Below are 13,571 nucleotides of genomic sequence, written 5' to 3' on the forward strand. Positions count from 1 at the left end.
AGGCTCCGGACGCACAGGCTCAGCGGCCATGGCTCACGGGCCCAGCCGCTCCTCGGCATGTGGGATCCTCCTGGACCGGGGCGCGAACCCATGCCCCCTGCATCGGCAGGCGGACGCGCAACCACTGCGCCACCAGGGAAGCCCCTCTTTTCTTTTTTAACACTTTATTCTATCATTTCTTTGATTTTAAAAATCTCTTTTTCTTTTGCTTTCTGGGAGATTTGCTTTCTCAATCTCTTTGTTTTGCTTTCTGGGACATTTGCTTTATACCACTTTCTATTAAGTTTGTATTTTGACAATCATATTCCTAATTTTGTGAGCATATTCTTGTTTTGATTGTTTCTTTTTCATATAATCCTATTATTACTTTTTTACTTACTAGAAACCTGTTTATTATATTTATTATAAAAGGATGTAACTCAGGAACACCCAGCTGGAAGGGATGATAAGGCAAGGCATACTACTTCTCTTTATCTTTGCATATTCTCTTCGTGTTTTAGGCTTTCCTTAAATATCTGTTCATCCTTGGATGCCCATTTACATTTAAGCAAAAGAAACCTTAATTTTTAGATAACTGAGGAGAGCTGGAGAAGAGAGCTCTGTGGTGAATGCAGAAGAGCTTGAGGATTCTTGAGCAGGCTGTACATACCTGGCAGAGACCTGTTTATGTAGCCATTGATTGTGTGCATTGCAGATGCAGGATCCATAGCCTGTGTCAAGGACTCATTTTTTCCTGAGTGCCAACTTTTCCCTGTTGAGAGAGGATGCGAAAAGAGGGCCAGCTAAGTGTCTGTCTTATGTCAGCACAGTAGGCACAGATGACTTGCCCTCAAAGTCAGTAAGAAAAAGGGAGAAGACAGTTACCAAAAGGCAGATATTTCTTGCTCAAAGTAATGATCTCTCCCTATATTTATCCATGACACTACTTGGAAAGGAATAATGACAGATGATAACTAGTAGAAGGGAGACTATTGGTTAATTTGCACCATGGTGATTTCATTCTATTCATTAGCTGACTTATTTTAAAGGAAGCACATGAAAAGCATCCTAGGAAAAGGCTGCCAGTACCTGTCCCTGTCCTAACTGCTTCATCCAGTTTGTAATAATGAAAGCCCAAGAACCCGAAAGCTTTCCAACCTCGTCCCTGAAATTAACAAGAGTGAAAGGCACTATAAATATTATTATTAGCAGCTCCTTGAGGCTGCCCTTTTGTGCAAAGGACTGAAACTTTCTGAGGCACCCAGCCTTTGGGGAACTCTCATAAGTTCATTTATCCCTTGATCCACTCATTTGTTCATTCAGTTAAACATATTTACTGAACACTACTGAGCGCTAGGCACTGATGACAAAGAAGACACAGCCTCTACCTTCTAGGCGCTTACAATTTAGCTCGAATAGACAGAGAAGCAGACAATTACAATACAGAGTGAAGAGGGAAGTAAGAGAGGTAAGAACAGGATATTATGGGAGCAGAGAGGAGAAGGAACCTCACTTTGCCTGAAGAGAAAGGAATACGAGGTCAAAGAAGATAAATATTAAATAAAGCCAGCAATGATGATTTAGTGTCATAAGGAGGAAGCTCAAGGTGCTGTGGAAATATATAAAGAGGCATCTAACCTAGACCAGAAGGAGGAGAAACCTGGTGTGAAGCTGGAGACAGGCTTTCCAGGCAGAAGAAACAGCATAAGCAAAGGTCCGGATGCAAGAAAAAGCATGGCACGTTTTGGGTGTTACACAAAATGTGTTCAGTGTGGCTGCAACTTGAACGGTGATGCACGGTGAGGCAGGAAGAGGAGCCCAATGAGGCTAGACAGGTCGTCAGACAAGGTCATGTATCATTGTGTTAAGAAGTGTACATTTTGCCTTGATGTAAAATTGAAGGATTTTAAGGGCTGGGGTGACAGGATTAGATTCGCATTTCAGTAAGCTCCCTTTGGCTGCTATAGTAATAATGACATGTCAGGGGGCACAAAAAGACAAGGAGACTAGTCAGGAGGGAGATGATGGGGGGGGTCTCACTTCAGAAGGTGATCATGATGGTGACGAGGAAGAAATCACCCGCTTAATCCTTACAACCATCCTATGAAAAAGTACTTATTATTTCACTTTTCAACTGGATACAACTGAGGCACAGAGGGGTTAAGTAACTTGCCAAAGTTACTTAAAAGTAAGAGATGAAGATAAGAAAAAGTATACTCATAGAAACACAGAACACAAGGGGGGGTTGCCAGGGTCTGGGGAAATGGGGAAATGTTGGTCAAATGGTACGAGCCTTCAGTTTTAAGATGAACAGGTTCTGGGGATCTCATGCGCAGCGTGATGACTATAGTTAATCATACTACACTGAACACTGGAAATATGCTAATAAGGGAGTAGATTTCAGGTGCTCTCACCACACACAAGAAATAACTCTGCGAGGAGATATGTCAGTTTGACTGTAGTAATCATTTCTCTATCTATATCTATTTATCTAAAATCATCATGTTGTACACCTTAAATATATATGATTTTTAGTAATAACTTCTTTAAACGATAACAGGGGGTATTTAGAAAGTAAAGCAATAAGTCACTTCAAAAAGGGCTTGTGGGACCAAAACCAGGAGCTCTTAAATGCTGTGACCAAAGATTGAAATTCTCTGAAGTATGTGATAGTCACTCAATTGGGCTGTGTTTTCCTGAGGAGATAGAAGCCTCAGCCACTCGTATCCATGACTGGCGATGTGGGAAAGTAAATAAATATCTCCCAAGTTTAACCAAAACTAACAAACAAGCAAACAAAACAAAATTACATACATGAAACGTTGTCGGGGGCAGAGGCCTTGCCCCTAGCCCTTCAGACCACAGCTCCTGGTGCAAAATGGCTGCCCCGACACGTCAGCTCCGCCGCTGGGAGCAGACGCCGCCCACGACACTCAAGGCCAGACAGCGGCAGCGGGCCGTGTGCAGAGACGCTGTGCGCGCACTGCCGTCTGCAGCTGCGCCTGCCGGGAGAGCTCCGCCCCCTTCCCCCGTCCCTATAAAGCAGCCCCGCCCACGGCCTGTCGGAAGGGCGTTTGCTCTAGAGCCCAAGCTCGCACTTCTCCGATCTTTGCTCAAAGAGTAAAACTTTCCTTTGCTTCAAACCGGGAAAAAAAAAAGAGAAAGTAAAGCAAAAAGTCTCTGTTGATGGATTTAATAAGAGGGACAAGGTTACCCAGCTACTCTATCTTCTTACTTCATAGCTGCCTGTGGAACTCAGCTTGCATGTTTTCCTCGGAATTCATTTTCATCCCCGTCTGCATCATTCCTGAATGATAATGTAGTTTATGATCTTTCTATCATCACTTCCTCTGGACATTAACAGCCCTCATGCTCAAGTACCACATTAAATTAATATATTTCATTTCTTTCAGGAGAACAAAATTCAGACTGCAGCTCACTAACCTTCATCAAATACAGCAAAAAGTAGTACAAATCCGTGCAAGGTCTGTGTCCTTTCTTTGGTCAGACTCCCTGAAAAAGAAGTGAGAGCACTTATCTTCTATTGAAAATCCTCTCTTAGGAAAATGACACTAGGAGGATACATTACTTCATCAGCTGCTTTGTCTCTTGGTCTCTTATTAACTTTACCATAACATTATTTCCTTGGTGTCACATCTCCTATGCCAGTAATTCTAAAATTACTCGGGGTAAAGGACTTTTTAAAAAATTTCAGGGCTTCCCTGGTGGCGCAGTGGTTGCGCGTCCGCCTGCTGATGCAGGAGAACCGGGTTCGCGCCCCGGTCTGGGAGGATCCCACGTGCCGCGGAGCGGCTGGGCCCGTGAGCCATGGCCACTGGGCCTGCGCGTCCGGAGCCTGTGCTCCGCAATGGGAGAGGCCACAACAGTGAGAGGCCCGAGTACCGGGGAAAAAAAAAAAAAAAAAAAAATTTCAGATTTGTTGCAGACCATTACTTTTATAAAATACACTAAAAATTAATTACTAAAAAATTAAAGAGACATACAAACTACAAGTCCATAGAACCATATTTCATATATATGTATATATTCAGAACAAACATAAAACAGAAAAAGAAAAATTACAAAAATCATACACACTGTTCATGGAAATGTGCATATAGGTAATTAATATAGAAAATTTCTATTACACTTTTAACTTTTTCTAACTTCTGCAATTTTAAATTAAAAGTTATGAGCAAAATAACTACTGTCTATATTAAACACCTATACTCACACTTTAAATGAACACCATGTATATCAATATTTAAAGTTATCAATGTTACAAATGAGCTTGCTTCATGCTTTAACTGTTGAATTTGTTAGCTGTCTTTCTTAGCATTATACTTTTTCACTTGATTGGAAAGTTTTCTTTGCAGGTTTATTTTGAGTAGGAAGATTTTTGTTTATAATGTTCTTTCCTCTCTCGTACTCTTTCTTTTTAAATTAATTAATTTATTTATTTTTGCCGGCATTGGGTCTTCATTGATGTGCACTGGCTTTCTCTAGTTGCAGTGAGCGGGGGCTACTCTTCCTTGCAGTGCGTGGGCTTCTCATTGCGGTGGCTTCCCTCGTTGTGGAGCACAGGCTCTAGGCATGTGGGCTTCAGTAGTTGTGGCACACAGGCTCAGTAGTTGTGGCTCGTGGGCTCTAGAGCGCAGGCTCAGTAGTTGTGGTGCATGGGCTTAGTTGCTCCGCGGCATGTGGGATCTTCCCGGACCAGGGCTCGAACCCGTGTTCCCTGCATTGGCAGGTGGAGTCTTAACCACTGTGCCACCAGGGAAGTCCTCTCTTGTACACTTAATGCTTGGAAAGTAAAAGTTAAATTGGACGAAGAAACTAACTCACCCATACAAATTTAAAATACAGGTAAAGCTGTCTGAAAAGATTTTAATTCTTTTTATTCTATTTTTAAAATTATCTAGTAGTGAAATTGATGTCTTTCAGTAGGTGAATGGATAAATAAACTGGTCCATTCAGACAACAGAATATTATTCAGCACTCAAAAGAAAGAAGCTATCAAGCCATGAAAAACATGGAGGAACCTTAAATGCATGTTACTAAGTGGAAGAAGCCAAGATGAAAAGGCTACATACTATTTGACATTCTGGAAAAGGCAAAACGATGGAGACAATTTAAAGAACCGTGGTTGCCAGAGGGTAGGAGAGGGAAGGATGAATGGGCAGGGAAAGAGGATTTTTAGGGCAGTGATATGATACTATATATGACATATATATCATACTATATGATATATGATACTATATGACATATATGATACTAATATAACTGACACATGTCCTTATACATATAATCCAAGTCCACAACATAGTGATTCTATATTTCTATACATTACAAGAGATCACCACAATAAGTCTAGTTGTCATCTGTCACCATACAAAGTTATTACAGTGTTATTGACTGTATTCCCCATCTGTACATTTCATCCCTGTGACTCATTTATTTTGTAACTGGAGGTTTGTACCTCTTAGTCTCCCTCATCTATTTCACTCATCCTCCACCTCTCTCCCCTCTGGTAACCACCTGTTTGTTCTCTTTATCTATGAATTTGTTTCTGTTTTGTTATTATTATTATTATTATTTTTTGGCCGTGCTGTGCAGCATGTGGGATCTTAACTCCCCAAGCCGGGACTGAACCCGTGCCCCCTGCATTGGGAGCATGGATTCTTAACCACTGGACCACCAGGGAAGTCCCTCATTTATTTTGTTTTTTAGATTCCATATATAAGTGAAATCAGACAGTATCTTCTTTCTCCCTCTGACTTATTTCACTTAGGATAATGCCCTCTGGTCCATACATGTTGTCACAAATGGCAAGATTTCATTCTTTTTCACGGCTGAGTAATATTCCCCACATCTTCTTTATCCATTCGTCTGTTTATGGACACTTAGGTTGCTTCCGTATCTTGGCTGTTGTAAATAGTGCTGCAATGAACATTGGGGTACCTCCATCTTTTCGAATTAGAGCTTTCATTTTCTTCTGAAAAATACCCAGAAGTGGAATTGCTGGATCGTATGGTAGCTCTATTTTTAATTTTTTGAGAACCCTCCATCATACTGTTTTCCATAATGACTGCACCAATTTACATTCCCACCAACAGTGCACAAGGGTTCCCTTTTCTCCACATCCTTGCCAACACTTGTTATTTGTGGCCTTTTCGATAATAGCCATTCTGATATGTGTGAGGTGATAGCTCAAGGTTTTGATTTGTATTTCCCTGATGATTAGCGATGTTGAGCATCTTTTCATTTGTTCATTCCTTTGGCACTATGTTGTGCACTTAGAACTATAATAGTGTTGTAGGTCAATTATACTTCAATAAATTTTTTTTTACTTTTTTTTTTTTTTGGCTGCACCGTGCAGCTTGTGGGATCTTAGTTCCCTGACCAGGGATGGAACCCGGGCCCTCAGCAGTGAGAGCGAAGAGTCCTAACCCCTGGACCACCAGGGAATTCCCGGGAAAATTTTTTTTTATAAAAGGTTTAATTTAAATTACTATGATTTTCAGAATAAGAACTTATAAACGTGTAAATGCTTGCTTTTCTCAGATTTTTATGTTTGGGGTTACAGATGACTGTCTATACACCATTGATCACACACTTGGATGCATTTACCTTCATGGAGGTTTCAAGGCACCTAACACAAAATTATAAAAGGCACCCCTGAGACAGCCCATAGGATATCTGAAGTAGAAAGCAGAAGAAGAGAAGAGAGACCTAATTCCAGAACTTGGCTTTTCTTGAACATGAGAGTGCATTCTGGCTACATAGGATGGACATCTGTTCTTCTCGGAGAGTACATTATTCTCCTTTCCATGGCATGATGCTAGGGAAAAGAAACCTCTTTCAGATGTTTGTACTTCCCTGCTTATTTCATCTCAATCCTACTCTTTCTTATACTTACCTTCTCTACAAACCAGCAGGGCTCCAATGAGGCCTGAATTCACGTCTTTCACCAGGTCCACGTGAGAAAGATATGAGTAGGTGAGACATGGTGGGTCAGAGGCCGTTGGACCATTTTCTTTCAGGACCTGCCAGACGTAGGTATGACTTTTACCAGGAATGACTTTATCATCTTCCTTCTCCCTTTGGCTGGTTTTGTCCTCATATTCAGCACCTAAATCAAGGAGGGATAAAATTGTCCTTTCTATGCTCATTGCCCACTCAAGGAAACATCAAGTTTATTGTCACCAGTAGACTCTACACAAGAAACAGTGTTTCCAAAACTTAATTTGGAATACTAACAAGTAGCAGCTATACATGGGGAGAAGCCTTATATATTGCAGAGGAGTTCTTGACCACTAATGCAAACATGAGCGGTTGAGTGGTCCTCTGAGACCTCCAGATTGTAACAATAATACTGCTTTCATTATTACATCTTTTCTTTTTACCTAATTCAAGTCAATTAAATTCAGTAGACATACATGGGTATGTACTTTTGTCCCAGACTCTTTACTAAGCACTGCTGAGGGTCAGGGAAGGGTGAGACACAGAGATTTTTTTAAATGTTGTTTTTAACTTGGTTCTTCTCTGGTGGGCCAGACCATATCAGGGGCAGATATTTTCTGGCTGTCCCATCCTTAGTGATGTTAAAATTGACCCCTGGATTATCCTGATACCTTTATTCTACACTGAGCACTATATGTGTTCATTGTTAGTGAAGTGTCACTGCTTCTACGTCATTTCAGTGGACTGAAGTAGAAAATATTGAAACTCACTGACCATAACACTTATACTTCTATTGAACTATTTTTCTAGCAACTCACCTTAGCTTCTCGGATTCATAATGGTCTCTGGGACTCCAGAGCCTCCCAAGGCATTCGGGGTGCTCCTCATCTATACCCCATTGTACCCCACAACAGCTATACATCTAATAGAGGGACCTCTCCAGCAGAGCTGTACTAGAGACCCCTGCACTGGCCCACTATAAAGTCAGCCTCTTTGGTAAAGGGGTGCCCCTCCAGTGAGCACGAGGGACAATTGGCTTCATCCAGAAGCAACAGCAGACCAATACCTGCGCTTGGCAGATCCTGGGGGACATTTAGAAAAACGTGAGTTGTGCCTCAGGTTGGAGAGTGTGGTTCAGGTGTCTGTGTGATTGTGGGTTGGTATAAAATTCTGAATAGTGAATACACTTGGATAGGGAGGGAGGGGATCATGGACGGTTAAATAAGGGGCTTCAACTATATCTATAATGTTTAATTTCTTAAAAGAAAGTAAGCAAACATGGCAAAATGTTAAGATTTGCCAAAATGAGGTAATGGGTACATGTTTGTTTGCTCTATTATTTCCTGTACCTTTTTTTGTTTGAAATATTTCATTAGGAAAAGAATGTCCTTTTTCCTAATACTAAGGTTGGGGTTGGGGGGTTGATGAGAGGCCAAGAATGCGCGAAAACTATACCTGTCTTGGCAAGGCAGACGGTGAAAAATTGTAGGGTCACTGCATGGTGGATCCCAATGAGAATGAAGAAGTGTAGGAGTGAGAGAATGACAGCTGGAAAAATAGGAAGCGATGTTCAGAATGTTGAAAGCTTGAACCTGAGATTTGGGGTTCTGCTCAGGTTGCTAATAACAAGGTCAAGGTCTATCCTTCGGGGAAGACAAAGTTGATTTGTCAAGACCAGGTGAAGTAGGCGGTGCCTGGGAGAAAGCACTGTGCACAGCCCTTAAAGTTTACATATCTACTAATGTCTCCATCAGAGTCTTACCTGAGCTTATATATCAGCCACCGCAAATATTCTAAGCAGAATGTGTTTTGTGTAATTTTTATCTTCTATTATATGAGGAAAAACACTGTTGGGACATTTGAGAGTTCAGAAAGTCTGCCTGTCTGCTTCCAGCGTCCTGGTTAGCTCTCTCTTCAACCCCCTGCTGCTGCTGGGTCAGCCTTGCCCCAGCTCTGGCCTAGGCCCCCAGAAGCTAGCCTGCTGAGACATCCCAAATTCCTGGGTGTCCAGCAGGAGTTGACACCCACATTCTGACTCACCATGCCAAGGATTTTTGTTGGTCTCAGTCCTGAAGGGCCACAGCTCAGTGACCCTCTACCACAGGACAAATGCTGTGCTTCAGAGGCTACTCCACTGCACGCTCTGGTGCCTTCAGCTATTTTTCCTTTGCCTGATGTCTGCTCAGCAGCTTCGGGTTGGTACTTCTTAACTCGCATGCCCCCATACTGTCTCTCACAGCTCCCTCAAAGTTTTGCAGCTCATGGCCAACCTCACCTCATTCCTACTCAGAGCCTAATTTTGTGGACCTACTTACAGCCTAGGTTGGTGCCTTGGAACGCCACTTGTCCAGAGAAGAAATTAAAAGCCTTTCTCTAGTACTGGCTTTCCATTTTCAGCTCAAGACCAAACTTGAAATTTCCTTTGACAGACACTCCATGTGAACTAGCTATCTTGGCATACATCATGTGGCCACGTCCAACAACAATATGGCAGGGAAATGTACTCCTGCCACTCTGGGGGAGGGGATGACTACTTGGTGAACTGAAATATAATTTACCAGAGTTGGTTTGGGAGATAAAAATGACAGGCTTGCAAAGCTGTAGAGATATAAAGCAGATCAGAAGTTGTCTGGACTGAGAGTGGGAGTGGGGCTTGAACTGCAAAGACAGAACTTCTTGACATGGATTGTGGTGATGGCTGCACAACTGTCTAAATTTAGTAAAAGTCATCAAACTACTTTAGATGAGTGAATTTTGTGGTATGTAAATTATACCTCAACCAACCTGTTTAAAGATGCTATAGGGAAACCGTACACAAAAATTAATTTAAGATGGGTCACAGACATAAGTATGAAAGGGAAAATAATAAAACTTCTAGAGGAAAGCATAGAAGAAATTCTTCATGACTTTGGGATAGGCAAATGTCTTAAACAAGACACAAAGCTCTAACAGAAAAGGAAAAAAATGTGATACCTTTTTTGTGCTTCATGAACTGTTGAACTTTCGTGCTTAATTAGCTTTAAGAACTTCTGTTTACCAAAAAAGAAAACTATTAAGAGAGTAAAATTAAAATTCAAGCTACAGACTGGCAGAAGATATGCAAATATTTATATCTGTCAAAGGATTTGTATTCAGAATATATAAAGTACCTCTACAAATCAATAAGAAAAAGATAAACAACTCATTTTTTTTCAACAGGAAAACACTTAAACAGTTGATCAGATACTTTACAAAAGGATATCAGAAAGGTCAACAAGCATATGAAGTGATACTCAACATCGTCACAGATTTAACTTACATCCTGGGACCCCCAGGCTAGTCAAAGAAGGTCAGGAGCCTGTGGATCATAACATATAAATACACAGGCTCGCGCTAGGATCGTAAATCGCATGGGCATTAGGCCATTGACTCACTGTGTTGTTCCTGGGAAGAACCTCTGTAGATGTATGTGTGAGAGGTGATAGTCTATTTTCCCAGAACTCACCAGGCTTAGGGTGCAAAAGAGTCATCTCTATGGTCAGCTCCCAGCTGCAGAATTGTGGGAACCCTGGTCTCTCTAAAAATGCCCCTAGATTAGTTCTGGAAGCTTCCAAGTAGATAAGCCTCATGGAAATAGCCTGCCAGGCAGCAGTCAGAACCTGGGATGACTTTTCCTCTATAGCACCTGCCCCCTCCTGTCTTCCACCTTCCCCCAGTCCAGGTCTGCCCTGACCTAACGAGTGCAACCTGGAAAACTAATGCTTTCCAATTTCAGAATGAGAAATTAGTCAATGCATAAGCATAGTTAGACCGTACAATGCAGGGCATGTGCTCCAATAATTTCTTAATGATTTACTTGAATCTTCTTGATCTGTATATGCCATAGTCTATCTGGGCAATATCACAGTCTGTTGTGGCTCTCCCTTCACTCCCTTCCTGCACTGTGAAGGTTAAGGAGAAGCTAGTTGAAGTGGGGACTGTGGCCAAACAGGTCGCTTGCTGTAATGAGGTCAGCTGTGCTTCTGCTAGTTGGCCCTAATCACATATTTAGAAATCAGGGGGAGGGGAGGCAGAGGAGATATCTGGAAAGTCTGAATCTAAGGAAGGAGAAGGAGAATTCTGTTTCATTTCTATACCATGGGCCTTGATCCTCCCTAGGAAGTTTTCTGGGCAGAGGAAGGCAGACACGGTGGGGTTTTTAACAGCCGCGGCCTGGCTCCCCAGGGGAGAACAGGGGACAGCAACAAGCTTTAGGGTTTAGACTAAATGACAAGGTTCTTGACTTCATGAAATGGGCCTAGGTTTGAATCCCGAATCCACCATTCAGTAGCTGTATGCCCTTATACTCAATATTCTTCTGTCCCTAGGATGACAGGACAATAGGAGGGCATTTGACTCACCTTCAGAAGATTTCCAGTAGGATACGCCAATAGCATGAAGACTAACAGGATGAGAAGCCATATTCTTAAGTGTAATGACCACTGTGTCATAAACCTCAGCCTGGATGGTAGGACCCAGCAGACCTGCAAGAATGAGATGTCCCCCAAAGGTCATTTGGAGGGTGGCACTCCAGAAAACCTGTTATCACAAAAGTGATGGTCAAAGTCACAGTAGAGAAGCATGCCCCTATGGTTATTGATAAAAAGTAGTAGCCGAATGAATGAATACATAAACTGCTATAACCAGCTCAGCCTCATAGTTGTTCTGAAGACAGATTTCTGGCAATTCATTCAATGCATTTATTCATTCAACTAATAATTGAGTTCCTACTATATTCTAGAAACTGCCCTAGGCACTAGAGATGCAGTAGTTAACAAGACAGACCATGGAGATCACATTCTAGAGACATTAAGCATGTAAATAAAGAAAGAAGAAAACTGTAGGTTGTTATAAATGCTATAAATGATGATGGCGTGCTAGAAAATGATGAGGCAGGAAGTAGAGGACACTTTAAATATGGTAAACTAACATGTGGTTGAAGCAAAGTGAATGAAAATAAGGTTATCGAGGCAGGCAGGGAACATAACATGTAGGACTTTGTAGGCTACAGCAGTTTGGATGAATTTGGAATTTAGAAGAAGCCGACTTGGGACTTGTTTTGGAGGAAGAGTGTAAAAAGTATTAATAAACAGAAACATCAATTAAATAGAGTTGGGAGACCAGAAGGGGGCGCTCTCACGCCCTGTGACAATAGCAGAACCCAACCGGAAGGAGACTCCTCATCTTTCCTGGCAAGGACTCAGCCAATGAGCAGCCAAGGACTCTTTGTTTACTCTAGCCCTTCCAACTTCCTTTTCCCCTCTATAAACTGTGTTCCTCTCCCCTTGCTATTTGTAGCTTGCCATTGTTGCAGATCCCAAATTGCAATTCTCTGCTGATCCTGAATAAACCCATCTTTTCTGGAGAACTATCTGGTAGTCTATTTATTTCAACAAGGTCAACAAGTCAACAAGACTTGCTCATGGGTTGGATATTGAAGATAGGGGGTAAAAAATGTGAGAGAGCCAGGAGCCAGGAATGACTCCTGTGATTTTGGTTTGTGCAAGTAGGTGGTAGTCAGGCCACGGCACAGAAAATTTAGAAGAAAATCAAGACTTCTGACTTATACACATACTAAGTATAAGATGCCTACAAATGGTTTTATTGAATGGACTGGATTCAATGGGATGAAAATATGAAATAGGTTTATTTTTCATAGTTTTTAATTGTATGTGGAATTTCCCTTTGTTGCATTTTGAACAGTCCCACTTTTATTCCAGTAACCTTCACATATTAAGAGCATCATTTTTAGGTACTAATAAAGCCAGTCTGGTCTAATATCAAACTTTTGATGTCACCTGCAAATTAAGGGTCCCTCCCTCCTCCAGTTCAGTTCTGAAACAGGCTCAGAAACCTGTAATGGGAAAAGGAAGTTTGGTCGGCAGCTTCAATGCTTTCTCATTTTACTGCCTCTGGACTTTCTAAAGTTGGAGCTAGTGGACAAAGGACAAGAGTGCAAAAAGAGACATGCTGACAAGATCTTTCTTGGCTTTGGTACCTCCTGGATGTGGCACATGCCAAAATTCTGGGTCTTTCTTTCTTAGAGAACTTACATGAGTTCTTTAGGGACTCTCTCCCTCTCAATATGGGGACGTCCTACTCCACCTCCCCCTGGCATGGGATACGCCCTCTCCAGCTGTCACTTTATCTCTCCTCTCAGTTTCTGCTTCTGACAGTACAATCACATAGATCTTTTCTGTTGGGATCACCTAGCCCTGACAGGAAGTCCTCTCAGGCAGGGTCTTCTTGAGGCAAGTCTTGTCCTATGACCTTCCTGGTCTCACACCTAACAGCTGCAGTGCAGTTAGCTTCTGCTATAGCCCACTCTCCTTATTATGCCATCAGGGGAAGCTCCCCAACACTCTGGCACTGAAAGTTTTTCCAGATAAAAATCAGGCACTAGTCAGTATCTTCCAAGCTCCAGAAGAACTATGTCAAGTTTTCTAAATGATTCTCCTGAAGACTCCCTCACTGCAGCTTGACATGAGGGAGAGGCCTCCCTCCCCCCATGGGAATATACAAAACACCAAAATGCTTTCAAAAGAAATCCTCAAGGGGACTTCCCTGGTGGCGCAGTGGTTAAGAATCCACCTGCCAATGCAGGGGCCACG

General features: G+C 42.0%; 1 protein-coding gene and 1 non-coding gene across 8 annotated transcripts in view; one reads left to right on the plus strand and one right to left on the minus strand.

Moving 5' to 3' along the window:
• The window catches only part of F8 (coagulation factor VIII), a 119,123-nt gene that overhangs the window by 88,436 nt on the left and 17,116 nt on the right, over positions 1–13,571 (minus strand). For 6 of the 7 annotated variants that reach the window (XM_028482413.2, XM_028482414.2, XM_024116776.3 and 3 more), the window contains 4 exons: positions 11,322–11,444; positions 6,899–7,111; positions 3,424–3,492; positions 650–751 (listed from right to left, as the gene is read on the minus strand). In XM_028482413.2, the coding sequence (XP_028338214.1) occupies positions 650–751; positions 3,424–3,492; positions 6,899–7,111; positions 11,322–11,444 (507 nt within the window). Of the gene's footprint in view, positions 1–649; positions 752–3,423; positions 3,493–6,898; positions 7,112–9,915; positions 9,945–11,321; positions 11,445–13,571 lie in introns of those variants that run through there. The other variant, XM_028482416.2, reaches the window with a different exon arrangement.
• Positions 2,564–2,691, plus strand: LOC112062413 (small nucleolar RNA SNORA25). The gene has a single exon (XR_002890705.1). It is a non-coding gene; the product is annotated as a small nucleolar RNA SNORA25 (small nucleolar RNA).

Source organism: Physeter macrocephalus, chromosome 21, assembly GCF_002837175.3.
Source record: "Physeter macrocephalus isolate SW-GA chromosome 21, ASM283717v5, whole genome shotgun sequence".
In the NCBI taxonomy this organism is placed as follows: Eukaryota; Metazoa; Chordata; class Mammalia; order Artiodactyla; family Physeteridae; genus Physeter; species Physeter macrocephalus.